This window comes from Anser brachyrhynchus, assembly GCF_964034855.1.
Source record: "Anser brachyrhynchus genome assembly, chromosome: 4".
Taxonomy (NCBI): domain Eukaryota; kingdom Metazoa; phylum Chordata; class Aves; order Anseriformes; family Anatidae; genus Anser; species Anser brachyrhynchus.
Window position 1 is genome coordinate 5238775 of NC_137698.1, and position 18555 is coordinate 5257329.

At 39.7% G+C, this 18555-nt stretch overlaps 1 protein-coding gene and 1 long non-coding RNA gene across 10 annotated transcripts in view; one reads left to right on the forward strand and one right to left on the reverse strand.

The window, feature by feature from the left end:
* Window positions 1–2614, forward strand: part of DKK2 (dickkopf WNT signaling pathway inhibitor 2) — a 45487-nt gene extending 42873 nt beyond the window's left edge. For both annotated transcript variants that reach the window (XM_080590697.1, XM_080590698.1), the window contains exon 4: window positions 59–2614. In XM_080590697.1, coding sequence (XP_080446823.1) covers window positions 59–309 — 251 coding nt within the window. In that variant the 3' untranslated portion in view covers window positions 310–2614. The remainder of the gene's footprint in view (window positions 1–58) is intronic.
* A 46-nt stretch (window positions 2615–2660) lies between these two features.
* LOC308194598 overlaps window positions 2661–18555 on the reverse strand; it is a 137499-nt gene continuing 121604 nt past the window's right edge. For 3 of the 8 annotated variants that reach the window (XR_013950708.1, XR_013950709.1, XR_013950714.1), the window contains exons 2-5: window positions 8031–8149; window positions 7543–7669; window positions 5154–5284; window positions 2751–4830 (exon numbers count right to left, since the gene is read on the reverse strand). This is a non-coding gene — a long non-coding RNA (uncharacterized lncRNA). Of the gene's footprint in view, window positions 2705–2750; window positions 4831–5153; window positions 5285–7542; window positions 7670–8030; window positions 8150–18555 lie in introns of those variants that run through there. The other 5 variants (XR_013950707.1, XR_013950711.1, XR_013950712.1 and 2 more) reach the window with 5 other exon arrangements.

An 18555-nucleotide genomic window follows, 5' to 3' on the forward strand; every position in this document is an offset into this window, starting at 1 on the left:
CTGAACCTGTATTTTCACATTTTCCCCTGAGGTAAAATAGTTTGCTTACTCTTTATAGGACATGAAGGCGATCCCTGCCTACGGTCGTCAGACTGTATTGAGGGACACTGCTGTGCTCGCCATTTCTGGACCAAAATTTGCAAGCCTGTGTTGCATCAGGGGGAGGTGTGCACCAAACAGCGCAAGAAAGGCTCCCATGGACTGGAGATTTTCCAACGATGTGACTGTGCCAAGGGGCTGTCTTGCAAAGTATGGAAAGACGCGACCTCCTCTTCTAAATCACGACTTCACGTATGTCAGAAAATCTGAGTGAGGACTGGGAAGATAGCATTAAGTGACTGTGGTTTTATGTATGTAATGCGTTACAGCATGGTGGGAAACAAGGACTGCACGTGAAAGAGGAGTGGCTTAAGCAACAGTTAGGATAGGAGTAGAAAGAAGTCACAAATGCATTTCTTTTGAGCTGGCGGTAAACGCAAGAGCAGCTGGAGATTTCCCAGTGTGCAGTTCTTCTGTAAATAACTCCTACAGGTTGTGGAAATGCTAGTATGCAAACAAGTACGGTGGAAATTAATGCCACTTACCTTGCTGTGTTGTCCCATGATGTTCTGGGGTTCAGTATATGGGCTACAGTGGTTTTCCAGCATCACAGTGCCTGCTAAATAAATTGTATACATTGTACATATAGGAAGCAGTGCATTCCAGGAAGGCTTGTCTGTCAACACATTATTGGTCACTAAAATACACATTGCAGGTGTGAGAGAGGGAAATACAGTTACTTGAATGTCCATACACTCTCGTCATTCAGGGCTGACACTTCAGCAAAGTGCTCCTGCAGGACAAGAGTGCTACAAGAGTGCGAAATTTTGCAGGCCCTCGCAAAAGAGGTGAAAACTTGCCATCTTGCGATTCCAAGACAGCAGCAATTTCTCTAATCAGAGGCCTTTAAACAGGGTTTTATTTCGTATATTTAGGTAAACTGAAATGCTTTATGTAGTTCAATGTCATAGTATGGTACTTAATCGCTTGTATTTGTCTCGGTTTACTGCTAGTATACATTGGACTGAACAGATGAAGCAAATACGTGCATGCTGAATCCAGAATTATATACAGGCAGTTGCTCGTTAGTCCTAAATATACTTTCTTTGCCTAAACATACTTGCATTATAGACATTTCCAAAAGAGACAGCAGAGTGTTGAAGTACATAACATTAAGAGCTATAAAATTGTGCCACTGTTGCTGTTGTGACAGACAATATAGGCACTTGTTGGGGGATTTAGCCCATAGTGCTATAAACTCAAAGTTTTACATTTTAATAGTAGCAATGGGCTACAGTTTGCTATTAGTGCTCAATCTGGTTGCACTCTGCAGAAGCATAAATGGATTTGTTTCTTAGAGGTAGAAAATTAAAAAGAGTTGGCTCTTGTGAGCACCTTCTCTCCGGCAGAAGAGGCTGCAAGAAGATGGTATGACCACAGTGACTTGTTAAGCATCATGGGATGTCGCAGCACACCAGTCTTGTGTGTATCCAACCTGAACTTGATCTTTTCTCAGTCTGGACTGTTCTGCCAGGAGTGATGGAAGTACATGGACTGTGGAAACAGCTAACAACTCTACATTGTTTGTGTACTGGTTAAAAAAGGACAGTCTACATCGTTTGATTTCTATCACAGGTCTTTTCAAACATTTTTTTTTTTATTTTTAATTTTACTTATTTGCAAGTATTCCTTTGTATAGACATGGGTAAAGAGACTAATTTTTTTAAAAAAGTCCAATTCTATAACTGACCTAATGCTAAACCGTAATTAGCTGTTTAAAATTACCAACTGTCATGTTTTATAACACAAGAGATCTTTCTGTTTAATCAGTTCTGAAAGCAAGGACACCAGTATGTAGTTTTAAGACCATGTCACCCATACTTTAGACACCTTTTCCACTGACATGTCTCTATCAGTGGTTGTTTTAAAGCTATAGCTTTTATACACCCCGACTCAGATTTCCTAATTAGAACACAGACCTCAGCTACGTTACCTTTATCTTTTATAAGAGTATAAATAAGAGTAGTTCACAAGCCTCTTTCCCTACTGGAGTTAGTTTTTATTGGCCTAGAGGGACTGCTCTGAGATAGTTCCTTCTGTTTTTAATAGTCTCAGTCAGACTTTAATCTCACAGTCCTACCCATTTAACTCTGTTTATTTCAGAGGAGTTTTTCTCGCAGGAATAAGGCTTAGAAATAGCATCATTTCAAATATTCAAAAAATACAGGAACCAATTCTGCAAGTGTTGTTTACACTGACAGCACATCCTCAGCAGAGGAGCTCTACTGCCTTAATTGTGATGACATGTAAAAGAAAATGTAACCCAGCTTGAGCAGGGGGGGTTGCAGAAATGGGCTCTCAGCAATTTTTATCTCTTCTTATCATTGGCCTAGCCCCCTCCCTTTTCTTCTTACAAACCGTAGTTATTTCGGATAATTTATTTACAGGAAATGTTTAATGAGATGTATTTTCTTATAGAGATATTTCTTACAAAAAGCTTTGTAGCAGAATATATTTGCAGCCTGTTGACTTTAATGTAGAAAAATGTATAATAAGATTAAATATATTAAATGTCCTTTCCTGTTCTTCCCCAAATCTTTTACCCACATTCTTTTCCTTACCTGCTGCTTAAGAAGAGTAGTTCTTTCTGGAAGGCTATGCAAACCTGTTGGAAAAAAGCATATATACTTTAGCTGTACAAGAAAAAGCATCTGATCATACTCGTGTCTCAAAACACTATGTAGGCTAGGTTTTGGTAAAACACATGAAGGTCATCTTAAAATCTCCATGTGTCATTTCCACAAAACTGGCTTAAGTGGCAACTATCTATATGAAAAAAAAATATATCTCTTGAGACAGAATTTCTACCTAAACATGCAAGAATAAGTTTTGAAAGTAATGCATCTGGATGCATAATGTACAATCAATCAGGCTAAATAACAAAGGTGCTCAGATACATTCCCTAGATAGTGATACAAACCCGAGAGACTCACAGAGGGTACAGCTAACATTCAAATTACACAGCATTTTGCTATAGGTTTTTGCTATTTGTACAGCATACAAATACATTGCTCCAAGATATATAGCTAGCAATTCCAAAATGGCAGATAACAGCATTCAGCTCTAATAAAACGAAACAATTCATATGACACAGCTGAAAATATTGCTACTAAAAACAGCCAAGTTTTGAGCCCAGGAAAACCCCTGCAGATCTCAATAACTATTGCAAAATAAAAACCGTGGTTATTGAGCAATGGTCTCAATATTCTTGTTACTTGTTTCTGGGAACCCTTTGCTCAAACATATGTACATTTGGAGAATGGAATGGTCTCCCAGAAGCACTGGTGTTTGTACAAAATGAAAAGGTTTTGCTACTGTTACTTACAGTATTTGGTGGGTAGTCCTTTGAAAATTATTATTATTATTATGGTGTTGTTTGTTAAAAGGGTTATAAAGTTGTGAGCATCTTCAGATCCCAATGACTTCAACAGAGTTTGAAACTGCCAAAGCCTTCAGAGATTTAATCTGGGAACAAAAACAATAGGCACAGACAGTTCTTCGCACACCACAAATACTGAGCAACATAGCTGAACTGAATAGCATGCAAGCAGTTTCGCAAGGCTGAAGTTTGAAGTGTTTAGAAGCTATTCAGTTAATATTTTGGGGAACTATACATCAGTTTAAGAATAAAAGAACAGCTAAATTTGGGGATAATTGCTCTCACTCACTGGTTCACTCATCAAAGGAATTAAGAGTGACTTTGGCTCAGTAACATTTCAGAAATCTGCTGTCATGACACAAATACTGAAGCGATTATTGCTGAACAATTAAAATACTCTTCCTATTAGCCTAGAATAGCCTCAGCAATGCAACATCTCTTTGGAAAAACTAACTTTCAAAAAATAATGGCTTTCTACTGTCTAGCAGCATATATTTGATTTACAGTATATACGTGGGCGTGTATCTATTACTGTACTATTTGCTTTGTCTTGTGTTGTTTGAAACCTATAGTATTTATGATTTTAAATTTTTTTTTAAATGCAAGTAATTAAAATAGATTTATGCACTTACTTTCAACAGCATACACCGATCTTACACCAAAATACAATTCACTGGAATTCCATATATCTTCTATATATCTTCTTTGTTTTCTGCCTTTTTTTTTTTTTTAAATTGGCACAAAAAGCAGAAAAGACAAGAACAAGACACATGACACATGACCCTTCTTGGACCGAGACCTGGAGGGTAAGAAGAGACATTCCTGAACTTTTCCTTGTCAACAACCTGCCAGCCCTTTCTGTTTTCGCTTCAGAGATCTGCATCCTCACCCCCAATCAGAAAGTTAAATTTTATCAAATAAATTTTTTTTTCATCCCTTCCAATTGTCTTTCCTTCTAGGAACAATACTTTTAAAAAGTATCTTGAAGGTCAAGGCCAACAGAAACTCATCATATAGCAGGTACACCAAGCCAAGGCTTTTAGGAGCCTTGAGATCCATCCTCTAACTTTCAAAAATTTCCTTTCTAAAAGAGCTATGTAGACAGTATCACCTATTTAGGTTATAACATTTCACTCTCTGTTGAACAGAACCTTTATGCTCAGGTGCTCCATTATCTAATACATTTTTAACACATCCATGGCTACCAAAGAGTGCCTGTGGTTCAACGCAGACCCTACACGCATTCTTACATGACATTTAACTTTTAACTTTAGCATAATTATTACCATTTGCTGAAAAATTGCAAAGGTCTGCTGTGGCCCCTCTCATGGTTCTGCCAGCTTTTCAGAGACCTGTTGAAGGCACAAGTGCAGGAGGTAAGGAGAAAGCACAGAAAATGGTGGTGGGGAGGGTGGACTGGAGAGAGCCAACCAAAAGCCTGAAATGTGGGCAGAAGGGGACTCTGCCTCTAAAATTAATTAAATGCTATTGTAAAAGCCATGTTTTCACCATATCCCCATGCAATCTTCAAGAATGGAGGAAGGACAAACACGTCCTGCACTGCTCCTGAGCCTTTTCCCCTAGGCACTGTCCCAGAGGCCCCGGTGAGTGATTCTGTTCCCTCAAAATCCCAAGCCTTGAGCCACTGTGCCCCAGGCAGCAGCACACGTCTCACCTTGGTTCTCTGCGTATCCAAATCCCAGTGATTCCAGAGGTTTCGAATTTGTCACCAACCCTCTGAACCACTGTTCAGACAACATTGCTATAGCTAGGAGCCTGCCCATGCCTAGGAATCCTACTAGAAAACTGCAGAGAGGGAAGAAACAGACAAAAACAGGAGAGGGCTGCTGCGTTGCAGAACTCCAGCTGGTTCCAGAGCTATTATTTTGACCACCACTGATGGGACTGACCCTGATGGATATACAGCATTGGATGGAGCTCAGTGCAAACTTGTTTATTCTGGCAGCTCCCTGTTTTTTTTGGACTTGCTTATTGTTATAGCATGAGTGTCAATTACTTATTTACAAATGTCTGGTACCAATAAACTCTTTGTTTTTTTACAGTACCGGCTTGCAGCTTGATTTAGAAGTGGTTTGCTGCATGCCAACTTCCTGAAGCAGAGGAAATAATCTTTTAGAGGAAATTAACATTTGAAGAAGCATGCTTTTTTTTTTATTTTATTTTTTTTTCTCCCCAGGAAAATTCTATTTAGAAAAGCAGTAGGAAGGAACACACAATTAACACAAAAAGACTCCCTGGCACAAATCTTAGTCTTAGAGTCCTTGGCAAACCTCATAATGTAATTCTCCACTGGTGTTATCAAATTTGGCTGAACAGTGGTCAACAAATCAGAAATGCATACCTATGCGACTGCTATGACATGTGCATACCTGATTTCTATTTCTTACAAGCTATTCTTTATTTCTGAGTATGCTATTCATCAACATTCACTCAATAGGTTTGCAAACTTTTTTAAAAAATCAATTACAAATCAAACATTCCATAATTCAGTAACATTGTAAGCTTAAATTGCACAGATTTTTTTTTCCCTTAGTGACAGTAATTTTTAATGGAGTTGTAAAAAATAAATATATATATATATATATATATACACACACAGAGAAAATAATGAATAATAAGGCTCTGGAAGAAATTTGCAAGGAATTTTGGAATATCCCATATTAATGAATCCAATGACTGCCCAAAGCTTTGGAAAACTTTAGAAAAATCCACTCCCAACTGATTTGGGTAGTGTCTTCTTTCTTTATCTGAGCAGTTATGGATATTGTAAGCAATGGTTCTTTAGAACAATAGATGATGATAAAAGAAAATATCTATGTGTATGCTCTCAAAAAAGCATTGACTCTTCTGTTTCAAAAGATATATAACTCTTCTATAGGGATAAGTTCAGAAGGGGCAACATCGTCTTTTCCTAAAGCAGCACGCTGTTAACTGGCAATATTGCATTAAATTTCCAAAACTATTGAATTAACCTATTCAAGTTTTGAATTACTTGAAAGCTACTGTTGTTTATATCCTGGAGCTTCCTTCTAACCTGTGTGGAGGTCAATGTCTATAGGAGGCGCAGTCTACAAGTCAAAAATGGTCCCCATTAGAAATTCATCAGGATGACTGTAAATAACTACTGGTTGAGAGGCCTTCCCTCTATTACTACAGTGTCCAGTGAGATCTCAAAGTATATCATAAACTGTGAATTTGTCAGATTATTTTTCATCTCTCTGCACCTCTGGATTTTTAGTTCTGGCATAGTCTGATGGGGAAACACCAAAATACAGTTCTCATATTATCAGTGGTTTGACAACTAGAATCTTACAAAAGTAATTCCCATTGAAGAGCCTGTTTTCATGAATTTTACAGCTCAAAATCTATACTCAGAAGGTTTAAATACTTCAGAGCAGTATCCAGAAATCTTCATGTGTATTCAAGTATCAACTTCCAAACATTTTGAAAAAAATCACTTATTAAAACCTCTTGTAGAAATGCATGGTTCTACAACTGCAACTACATACCATATCGTGCAATGCACAGAATAAGTACATCTTCAAAAAGCAGAAGAAATCAAAAGAAGAAAATTTCCACCTAAAGATAATGCTGAAGCCTAAAAGTGAACCATGACAGATTGCAACTGTTTAGTATTGGCCTTGTATTGTACAGAGTCTATTCTAATGACTCAAACTAAAACTACATAAACACTTTAGTACAACTCAACTGAATGCCGAAGTGACACCAAGGCTATTAAATCACCATCAAGGTATGCATTCCACTGCTGTATACCTTTCAGCATTTACAGCAACACAGGTTCACTCTGGGTGTGCCGTGATAATTACTTCTTGAAAATAAGTAGTTATATAAAAAGGCCATTTCCATCACAAGACCATAAATCTCTAAGTTCTTAGCAATATAATTTATGTTTTGATGGTCGTTATCACCGCTGGTGAAACACTTTTTCAAAATAAGCATATAGGAAGATGCTCACATGAAGAAACCTTGCTTTGCATAAAAACATTTTAACAAAAGACCGAATTACTTAAATTGTGTCTTACCTTTAATAAGAGTCATCTTCCCTGTCATTGTCTTCCCCACCCAAGCAAAGAGGTTCATTTATACCAGTCATGTATTTAATGGGCTCCTCTGCTGGCAAACACAAGTGTCAGAGAAATTTTACGTGTCCTAGAAACAACACAGGAAGGTAATTTTTAATCCAAGAGTCTAAATTTATTTTTGGATACTGATTTGCACTTCTGCCTTTAAAAAATCCTGCTAGAATTTGCAGAATCTTTCAGGAATGTTCCACCTCCAACTGCTTAATTGCAGAATTTAAATCAGCATAATTGCATGAAATATAGAAGAAAAAGCAGATCTGTTGTTTCTATTTTATACTGAGCACTAACAAATTGAGTAGACGAACAGCAAAGAAAATGTGAGGTGAACTTGGAACAGGTCATTTTGAACTAAACATTAAAATTCTTGTTTCTTTCAGTATAGCCTGACTATTTTTCCTACAACACCTCTCTGAAACATAAACACTTACAGTATATAGAGCCTGACTTACCAATGATCCAATAGATGTCAGTGGGAGCAGCTGAGGTGCAGCACTTGTGTAATATTATCCAATGTCCTCGTGTCACCATGTGGCGCAGGTCACCTTGCCTGAAAAATATAAAACCAGAAAACAGCCACTGAAGAACTGAAAAGACTTCAGAGATCAGCAGTAAGAACATTGCAGGGATGGAAAACATTTGCAGGAAAAGAGATTCACAAGAAATAAGGAGATCTGGGCTTGGGTGTTAAGGGTTAACTGGCTATTTTGGGAAGAAAACTACTGTGAAGATGATGATGAAGTGCTATAATATAACAAGACAGAAAAGGTAACCATCATAGAAGAATTTAAAATTCAGAGTGTTGGAAGGAAATGTTAGGTTATCACATTATTCCCATGCATAGTAAGCTAACATATTTCACCCGCTTAGCCCTTCTAAGTACAGACATGAACATATTCCTAAAGCACAATTTGTGCATGAGCTCAAATAGTATTTCCTTCAACGTCCTCTCAGTTGGAAGTCACCAAGAGAGGGGGTGGCTTGCTCCTTACTTAAACACATCTGGCTTGTCTCCAGTTGTTTTTATTTGGACTTTTTCTGCCAGATTAAGGGAACATCTAGTACCTCCTAGTTTCTCCTCATCAAGGTACTTCTGCACTGAAAGCTACTTGCTTCTCAATCTTCTTAACAGTCTTTGTAATGCAGTCCTTTTTGCTGAAAGGACATATTAGCGTGAAGGAATAGCTAAAGAGAGGTAGCAGGAGGTTTTTGACATCTGTAAAGAGGATACTGGAGGCTTTTACATCTAGGAAAATCAGTGAGACTTTGGCATTTGGGATAAGCATGGTAACTGCTAAAACGATCAGCAGTTAAATACTTGTATCAGCATTGGTGACATTTAAACCTGTGCCTGTGGAGACACTTAGATACGCGCTGCACTTTAAAGCACATCAGAGGTAGAGCTGGTAGGAAAACCTGTGCAGATTAATTATTTTCTTTCATTACTTCCATTTGAAGGTAGAAGAAAGTTTTGATTGTGGACTTTTATGTTTCCTCAGCTCTAGATAAACATACATTTTATACTAATAAAGTGTTCATTACCTATGCTGCATCTGTTTTGCAAAAAATAATACTGCAACCTTGATACTTAGAAAATTTCTTCAGGTCATAGCAGGAACTGTAAACTTTGGTTCTCCCTGTCTAAGCTTCCATCTCAGAAATAATGTTATAGTTCTGAGGGTAACATCAACAATGAGAAATGGAGTATAATTTTCCTTCTTCTGTTTAGTATGAGGGTCAGAAAATATTTTATCTCTAGAAACAGTAGTTTTGGCTATCCCTGGGAATTTGAAGTTTCACTACTTTTTTATAGTTGTTATTTCTTATGTTTCAAAAATGTAGATACTAAATAAGGGATTTAGTCAAAGAGGAGACCTGGCACAAGATTCCTTTCAGTTAATTTTAACCATCTGAAAATTAATGTCTCAGCAAAATTAGCCATACAGACAAGCCTTCCCCATGCTAGAGGCTGCTCCTGTAGATGTCTGTCTGCTGCTTGCCTCTCTTTCTCCACTGAGTAAAGGTAGAGCTTCAATGCTTATTTTACATCAGACCTATAGCTTTCAGAGGGGTAAAGGTATGGGTAAAGTAGACGAATTGTACACCTGGTACACAAAAGGGAGGGAGGTTTAAGCAGCATATGGAGGACAGCAGGAAAGAAGAGAGGGTCAAATACTAAGAAAAATATTTGGAGATCTAGAGCCAAGGACCGAGCAGGATCATTATGTTCCTTATTCCTAAAACAAAATGAAAACACAGCACTGCCCTGCCTCACATGACAGTAGGTTTCAGCTTGTGGTCCACGAAACACCCATGTTAAGGGAGCTTAAGCCAGAAAGCATGCCTGTTGCCAGCAGTAGAAAAAAAGAATATTAGTTCACAAATTAAAAAGAGGATAGAAATACACTGAGCTAAAACAAGAGTGAAAAATCTCATACTCTTTGTAAATATGAGCCTGTTACAGGCTCTGGGAAGTTATTCTACGTTTTCAGTGGGAACAAGAACCAAACTGCAGGTATCAGAAGATACACACCCTGCAGATCCTAGCAAGCTGATGCAAGCAAGTCCTTCGGTGTGTCCTCCCAGAAAGGCAGGATGGCTGGTTCTGCAGCTGTATGCTTCCACCTCCAACAATAATGCTTTAAAGCATATCTTGCCATTACACTCGACATCATTTCTGCTAACTGCAGAAACTCTGATTATCTGCTGTTCCCATCCCATGAAAAACCAAGGACTTTGGTATACTGGGATTACAAACTGCTCCTAAAGCAACGTGGTAATTTAAATTCCATTTCTCAGATAGGCAAGGCAAACAAGCAGGAGATGGACCTTCCAGTTAGTTGTTTTTTCCTTAAATAAATGATGCATGACAGTCATATGCTAAACTCATTTTTCAATCTCATTTTCTAATCTATTGCCTGGAAAATGCAGCAACCTAACCCTGGACAATGGAAGGGCGACTCCGGGGCTGTGAATTAAAAACAGGCTGCTAGGGGGAGCGAGGACAGGTGCAGGCTTTGGCCAGCTACAGCGGCGGAGCTGATTGTGAGAAGGGTCTAGACAGGACCATTAATTAGGACAGGGTAAGAACAGGGTGCTTTGTCAAGCCAATTTTAAACCCTGTGACCTTACACCTGAAGCACCCTGGTGCAAGTCCAGCCGCCACCAGGGGAATCCAGCTTGTCCTGATGATGTGATGGTAAAACGCTCTACACGCACGGTGGTTGGTGGTCTTGGACCCCTTCCCGGAGAAGGAGAGTTCCCAGCTCCGCTCAGCTTTGGTCCAACTGGCAATCCTCGTTTTGTTCTAACGAGGCCCACGGTGGATATAAGTTAGAGAGATGCATTCTTTCTTTCCTTCTGACAGGTGCCTCTCCAAGGAGCTGCTCTGCATACCAGAGTTAGGCCGCAGGCGCCGCTGAGTGAGGTGGCACGGCCCAGCAGTGGCACGGCCCACGAGGAGGGGTCTCCTCAGTAAAGGAAGGGGCTGTGTGCTCCCACACTCCTATCAAAACCCCCCAAAAATCTGGGAACAGAGCGTGTCCATGCTCAGCAAGGCAACGTGATCTTGTTCACAGCCATCACACACAGCCCTCGGGTAGATGTGATGGGCCTGCAGGCCCGTTGACACCTCCTGGGGGCAGAAGAGCTCAGGCCTGCCACATTTACATGAGGTTGTGCATCTGCAGGTGTCTCCCTGCTCAGACAAAGGGATGACCCTGAGGGTGCCGAACCCATACGGGTGTCACCCTGCACGAGTTCAGGGACGCTGGGCAGCCTGGGGCCTGTTAGCTGATGCCACAACACCTACTTGGTGCCGTGCATGCCAGGCTGGTTTGTATGGTCACTAAGAGACATTCATCTACCAGCTCAGGGAAAGAATGTAAGCCAAAATAAGCTTTGTAAAACAGGAACTCATTAAATTATATGGAATATAACGAGGTCTAAAGGAAGCCAGTATTTGCTACCCATAAATGCAGTGAATGCTATACAGCTTTTGACCATAAAGTGATGCCAGTCTTTAAAAACTCAAGTTGGACACTGAGTACATTGACACTGAAGACACTGACATCTCTTGTATATGACTGTCATTTTCCCCCCTTCTAAGTAGAATAAAAACTTCACTCCTTAATGTTATCAGCCTTTTCTGTACTAGCAAAAACCATCAGAAACTGAGAAGTCTCACCAAAACAATCACTTCACTCTTTCCTCTAAAGGGGCAAGATTTCTCCCCAGGGTAAGCTTTTCTGCATATTTTTCTTTGGAATTGCTATATTTTAGTTTTTGGAAAGCTGCTTTGCCTCGGGACAGTTTTCTTCCCAGTGTTTGGTTATTTTGTGGTTGAAAGAGAAGGGGGCCCAGACTTGTGAACAAGGAAGGTTGTAGCCAGGGTGGAAGGGCCTTTCAGGTGTTTCCTAGAAAATCACACTGTATCCGCCTACCTACCGGCTTTCGTTTGCTGGTATTTACTGACTGAGCCTGGAGCTCTGGAACAAAGCTGGACCCAGCTCTGCATGGACAGTAATGGGAGACTGAGCTTTTAAGTAGGGAAAGACAGTCACTTTAACATAATATACAAAAATAAAATAAAATTATATATATAGAGAGAGAATTCTGTTACTTAGCAGTTCTCAGGCAATGCCTGAGATAATCTGCCATAATCTAAAAATACATATCCAACAAATAAATATCTGTATTTAGCACTTAAAAAATCTTAAACTTCTAAATGAATTAAACTTTATATACCAAATGTCAAGGGCTAGATTTCTACTCTAGTTTTCCCTATACATGCAGTAAGTTGAACTAATCTTGACGTATCTGAATGAGATCATATTAAAATGACTATAACGATCTAATTGAATTTACAATTCTAGGAAAATAAACAGTATTTTTAAACAGATCCTTTACGCTCAAAAGGCTCAGGCTTTCTCACTCAAGCTGTGAGAACAGCTTCTCGAGGGCTTAGAGAAGGAAAGCCCAATTCCCTGCCTTGCAGCGTGAAAACCAGGCACTTGGACAACACAATGTCAAAGGAAACCTGTGTCCTGCAGAGACGGTCTACTCTAATCCAAGCTTGTATCACTCTCACCTCACAGTCCCTTCACCTCTGCTTTACTCCACAGCTGCCCTTCTTATCTTCCTCTCCTCCCCTTTTCTGTTTTCCACAACTCTCCCCTTTTCCTTGTCTAATCCCTAAATAACAATTCCCTGCCAAAAATGGAGTATTAGCATATCGTTTATCATCACAACATTGATAGCTATGTTCTACCCCTCTCCCTTTCCTTTTCATTTTGTGTATTTACATAAAATCTCCTCAAGGCAGGGAGATTGTCTCTTACTGTATGTACCATTCGTATACTGTCCAGCAAAATCAGGCCTGGCATTGGTGGGTTTCTCATAAATAACACAAACAGTGAAACCTCTGCAAGAAGAAAGGCACAGAAACTTCCTCTCCACAGGCTTCTGGCAGAAATGAGATATTTTCTCAAGCTCAGCTCCTATAGAAAGTACCCTGATCTCACCACGTAGAAACTTTATACTGTTAGCCATTTGACTTAAATGGGATAGATGTCTATACACCTGGCACAGGCTGTAAGTCTTCACTCATGGCCTAATAAGATGCTTCCATTTCTAATGTTTCCTACTTTTTTTTTTTTTATTTTTTTAAGCTTTGAATTTCTCCTTACTATTGAGATAGTACATCTACAATAGTTACTTACAAACCTAGAAAATAAAACATAACCCAGACATCCATTTTTCCCATATTCACACATTTTGTTGCTCAACAGCGCATTTAAACTGAATGACACCAAGATCTAGATAACCTTCGCAAAATAATTACAGCAATACCTCAGATGATTTCAGCTGTGTCAAGGATATGCTTATCCACATATAATTCTACAACAGAAACTTTAAAAACACCTTTTTTAAAGATATGTGGGGAAAAATCAAAGATTACCAGAATGCTACCGAGTTTTTGCCCCCAAAAGCATCAGAGTCTGCCAGAGAGTTGGAGAAATCTCTGGTTTTATGTTCAGTTGTTTGTAAGTCAAGGAAAGAAAGATGCACAATGAAAAATCAGACAGCATGAGAAGAGTACAGCATTCTGGAAACCTGGAAAACTTCCTTCAGTAAAGCTATTAAACAAACTCCCCGCAGTGTTTGTCAGGTTTTGTAATGTTCTTACCCACTGGACTTCTGAACGGGTACTTATGGCTTTCCAGGGCTTCCCCTAGCACCGACCACTGTTCTTCCACACGTTCTGATGCAGCAAAGACCGAGGTGCCTGGACCGGCAAGTCTCGGTGCAGATCCATCACTTGGTGACCGTGCTTTCCCCAAGTCATGGCCAAAACATGCAAGAACCCTCTCCCACCAGACCCCTCAATCTGCCTGTTCAAGTCTTCTGGTTTCGTGGTTTACCCTGCTCTGGATGGTCTCTTTTACCCTCCTATGGACACAGTCCCTTTGTTATTACCTGCAAGAGCCACAAGCCCTGTGGGTTTTATTCTCTTGGCCTGGTTTCAAGTTTCAGTGCTTCCCTTGCTTTTCGCCCTCCATGCGCTAATCAGGAGTTCCCCAGCGGGGTCCAGGATCTAGATGCCTGTTTAACTTCTGTCCTCAGCATTTCAAAGTCATTAGTCAGGGCCTGGATTGTGGCCATCAGAATACGGCTATTGTAAGGCAAACAGTTACTCCCATATTTTCTTCACCCCCTGCATCTGGAAGACAAATAATGAGTCCCCCGGTGTATTGCTTATTCTCATCCCATATTAATTTTAGTTATAGTGATAAGCTAATAGCTGCTTCCTGGCTATTAGGTAGAGTACAGAGAGGTACCACAATGCATGAAGGATATACCCTGAGACGGGAGGATGGTAGGACCTGTGCCTTTGCACACTTCACCATATTCTGAATTTTCTCTGCAAATAAGAAGCCTGCTCCTTGTCACTCTAATGAGTTACCCATTACAGTTTGTATTACCCGTAAAACAAATACTTGATCGAGGCCAAATCATTGTCAGTGCAAACTTCTGTGAGTAAAAACTCATTAAATCCCCAGGTGATCGTGCCTTTAGCTGCATTGCTATAAATACACGTCTATGCTGCTAAGTAGCCCAACTGTTAAACTCATCTGCAAGTACCATGCCTTCAGCTCATCGCTGCTAATTCATTCAGGCTCTTCTTCATTTTAGATAATCTCAGGTTTCTTCTCCCATGGGTGAGGAAATACTCAGTTTACTAACTCCCAGTTTGTGGGAAGGACAGAAGACAACATGAGCCTGTAGAAGACAGACAGCCAGAGAAAGCTTGAAGACAACCTGCAGCTCTCCTGTCAGTCTCAGGCTTGAGATACTGGGGTCTACTGATTTGCTTATATTTGTTTTCAGCAGCAGCTCTTTCCTACAGGGTCTGTCATATTGTCTGATCATTATCACATCACTTTGCTTTTATATATGTAAATTGTAATGTTTTCCTTAATTTTAACTTGTCCCTTTGCTTACCACCATTACATTTTATTGCAGATCTACTTTTTGCTCTGAATTGTGCTTACCTTCAGACTATATAAACTATACTATAGTTTAGTAAACTATAGACTATTCAAACTGCAAAAATTTTAATAAATATTCAACAAAGCTTTAGGCTGTCTTGTATTCATATCTGTTTACCTAGCTCACCCACCCACCTTAGACGCATGTCAATTCTTTGCATTTTGTCAGTGTAATAGCCAAGTTCTGGTGCACATTAATGGTCATCATCATTCCAAAAACCAGTGAACATGTGAAAATGGAGACAGATGCTTTTCTAATAACAGTAACAGAGAAGACAAATTTACAGACTAGAACTATTTGTTTCCGTTATTGACAATGATGTAGCAGATCATGTATCTTCTGCCATATGGTACAAAGAAATGCTTCCTTCCTTGCTCTATGATAAAGGATGTGGCAGTAACCCCAGTGGTCAAGGAAAGACCAGTGAAGGAATTGTGCAGGAAAGAGAAGATATCACAGCACGAAGATAAAATTATTAGAATAAGATGAGAGTAATTTCATTAGGAAAGAAAGACAAGACAGACGTAAAGAAAACCACTAGGAAAATAAAACTTCTCTAAGGCAAAAAGGGGTGTGTCTGCAGCCTTCACACGCACATACATCATGTAGTCTGGATCAGGAGCAAGCTTTTGATGCACTTACCATGCTTCAGTTCACATCCAAGAACAACCTCGGAGAAGTGTATAAGCTGGACTCCTTTTGGATGGAACTGAAGCAGCACATGTGCCCCAAATGCTAATAGAAGCAAATTAGAGCTTACCTCTAAAATGGGGCCATCAGATCCTCAGCACCATTCTGTTCTACAGGTCAATTCCTACTGGATACACTACTTGGCAGTGCAGAAAGAAACAGAGATGAGAGAAACCTTGCAAGGGACTAAGATCAAATTCAGTTCAGTTCATATCAGTTACCCAAGAGGCACTCTTCATTTTCACTGTTTCAAGGATGAATACATGTCCACAAAGGAAGCACACCTTTTCACGAAGCCAAAGAAAATACCAGTGTGCACTTAAGTATGATGTAGATGTTCAGTTATTTCATTGAACAAAATATGAGTACTAAATTTTTCTGAACTAAACCTCCTAAGCAGCAGTTCAGAACTGTGTATTGCACTTTGGTTACCCGTTAAAAACAGATCTTTTTTTGGTTTTATGCTTACATTGTTTTCAATGTTTAAGTTTTGTCATCTACTTGAAAAGAAAAACAAAAGCAAAATGCTATAGAGAGTGAAATCCTAGCTCTATTGAAGTAAGTGGGAGTTTTGCCACTGACTTTAATGGGGTCAGGACTTCACCCAGAGCGTTTGTACTAAATGACTTTGAAATAAATGGGCAGAAATTTCATGCACTACATTTAACAGTGTTTTGTTGAAATTATTATGGCAGCAGTATTGACCACTGAAAGGAACACACATTGTTCTGCTAAGAGAGCTATGTTATTTCAAGAAGTACTGAGGCACTGCATCCTTTCATCATCACTGAGTTCTTACGTATTTTCATCGTACCTCATTATTAGGGACTAAATTTCTTCTTTCATCTCATACATTCTGGGTCTTTGTTCTTGAGCTTGTCTAGATTAGCCGATGTTTTTTTCCCAATCAAGTGCCCCAAAAGGAATACATCGAAGAAAGAGAGCTGTCATACATAGGATCAGACCTTATGACATCAAATGGTATTTTTGACTATATCTGTCTCTATTATAAAAGTTATAAATCATAAAAATCTTTGGATCTTGTTTCATGCCAATATACCATGCTAAAGATTTCCTTTGATTGTAATGGGCGTAGATTCTATTTTAGAATAATATTTCCTTATGGACAACATGTTCATTTTCATTATGACTTGACACTGTGAGTTGCTTTTGTAGAAAGTCAAAGAAAAAAAATATAATAGGAGCAGAGAAACATAACTATATCTAGCATTACACCAAGATTCAAGATAAAGATTTATGCCTTGAAACACTGAAATTGAAAAACTACTGTCACATCTCATTCACCAGACAAGCATGCAAGAAAACCAAAGAAATAGGAGCATCACACCACAGATGAAAACATTTTTACTGGGAAAGTTTTGCACAGAAGAAAGTTGCTTCAAGGAGATTTGAATGACACAAAGACAGCTCCTTGGTCTTTGAGAAAATCAAAGTGCTGGGAATCTCATGTGATGGCACAGTATAGTTGTTAATCTACTAAAGAGAGAAAACAAATCAGAAAAATTACCGAGGAAGGCCAGCAAGGAAGAGTGAGTAAGTACTCCCTAGAGATGTGAGACCTCCAGCCCCTTGAAGTTGACAGGAGATTAAATTAATCTCTGTGCAACTGTAGCATAGACTAAAGCCCAGTAATTTATACACCATGGCATTAGGTCAACAGAAATATTGCCCATAGCTTCAGTGCCACCAGGATTTCCGCTTGTGTCTATGCATTTACAAGCCCAACAATAAATTTAGCCTTAGTGGTAAACTGATCTGTCCACGCTAGCAAACATTATCCCCAATTAAACCTGATACTGAGCTCTGCTGATTTACTATGCGTGTATGGATCCACCAGTTTCAGACTCAAACCTCTGGCTCAGAAATATCAGAGGAATCCACACTTCCTACAAGCTTCTACAGCAAGCGCTTACACATTAGGAAGCTGGGCTCCTGACAGTCCTGGGAGCAAGCTCAGCCCTTAATTCAGGTGGTCTGAGTCATCTCCTGGCAGGTCCCCCGGCTCTGCAGGAAGCACTGGCACCGAGGCTCAACAGCCCCTCCGCCGCATCCTCCAGACAGCCACAGAGGCAGGAGAGCATCATGCGGGTCCTCAGGTTTTGCTGAATGCCTTCGCTTTTCCTCTGAAGATTACTTTCTCACACTCACACCATAAAATTAAAACACATTATTGAAGAAACCTACATAAATTAATTTAATATGGAAGAGAACTGAAGTCAGCGCTCAACTGTAAGCTTTGAGCGTTACGTAGTTTATGCACTGAGCACAGAACAACTCTGGCACAAGTGTTTCATTGGATTTCCTCCCCTAAGGAGCAGATTCACTCTCTCTCTACTCGTCCCCCAACGGATGTAGCAATGAAATAAACTATCCCCGGCCAGAAAATGCAGATGTGCTGCTCTGCGTGCTATTGACACCCAACGCCGCGTCCACCGAGAACAGAGCCAGAAGTGTCCACCACACCCAAGCCATCTCTGAAGAATTAGACAGCTATGCCCTTCCTCCAGCAAACAGAGCATGTAAGAATACTAGGTTTTATTTACCGCTTTCTCTGTTTTCTCCTTTCTTCCCTAACAGCCTCTTTACCTGAATAAAGCCTCCACTGAATATTGTTTCTAGTGAAAAATACTCTCAGAGACACTTAACATCTTTTCCAAGTATTATGCTTTGGCTACTGCATAGTCCATCTTCTGT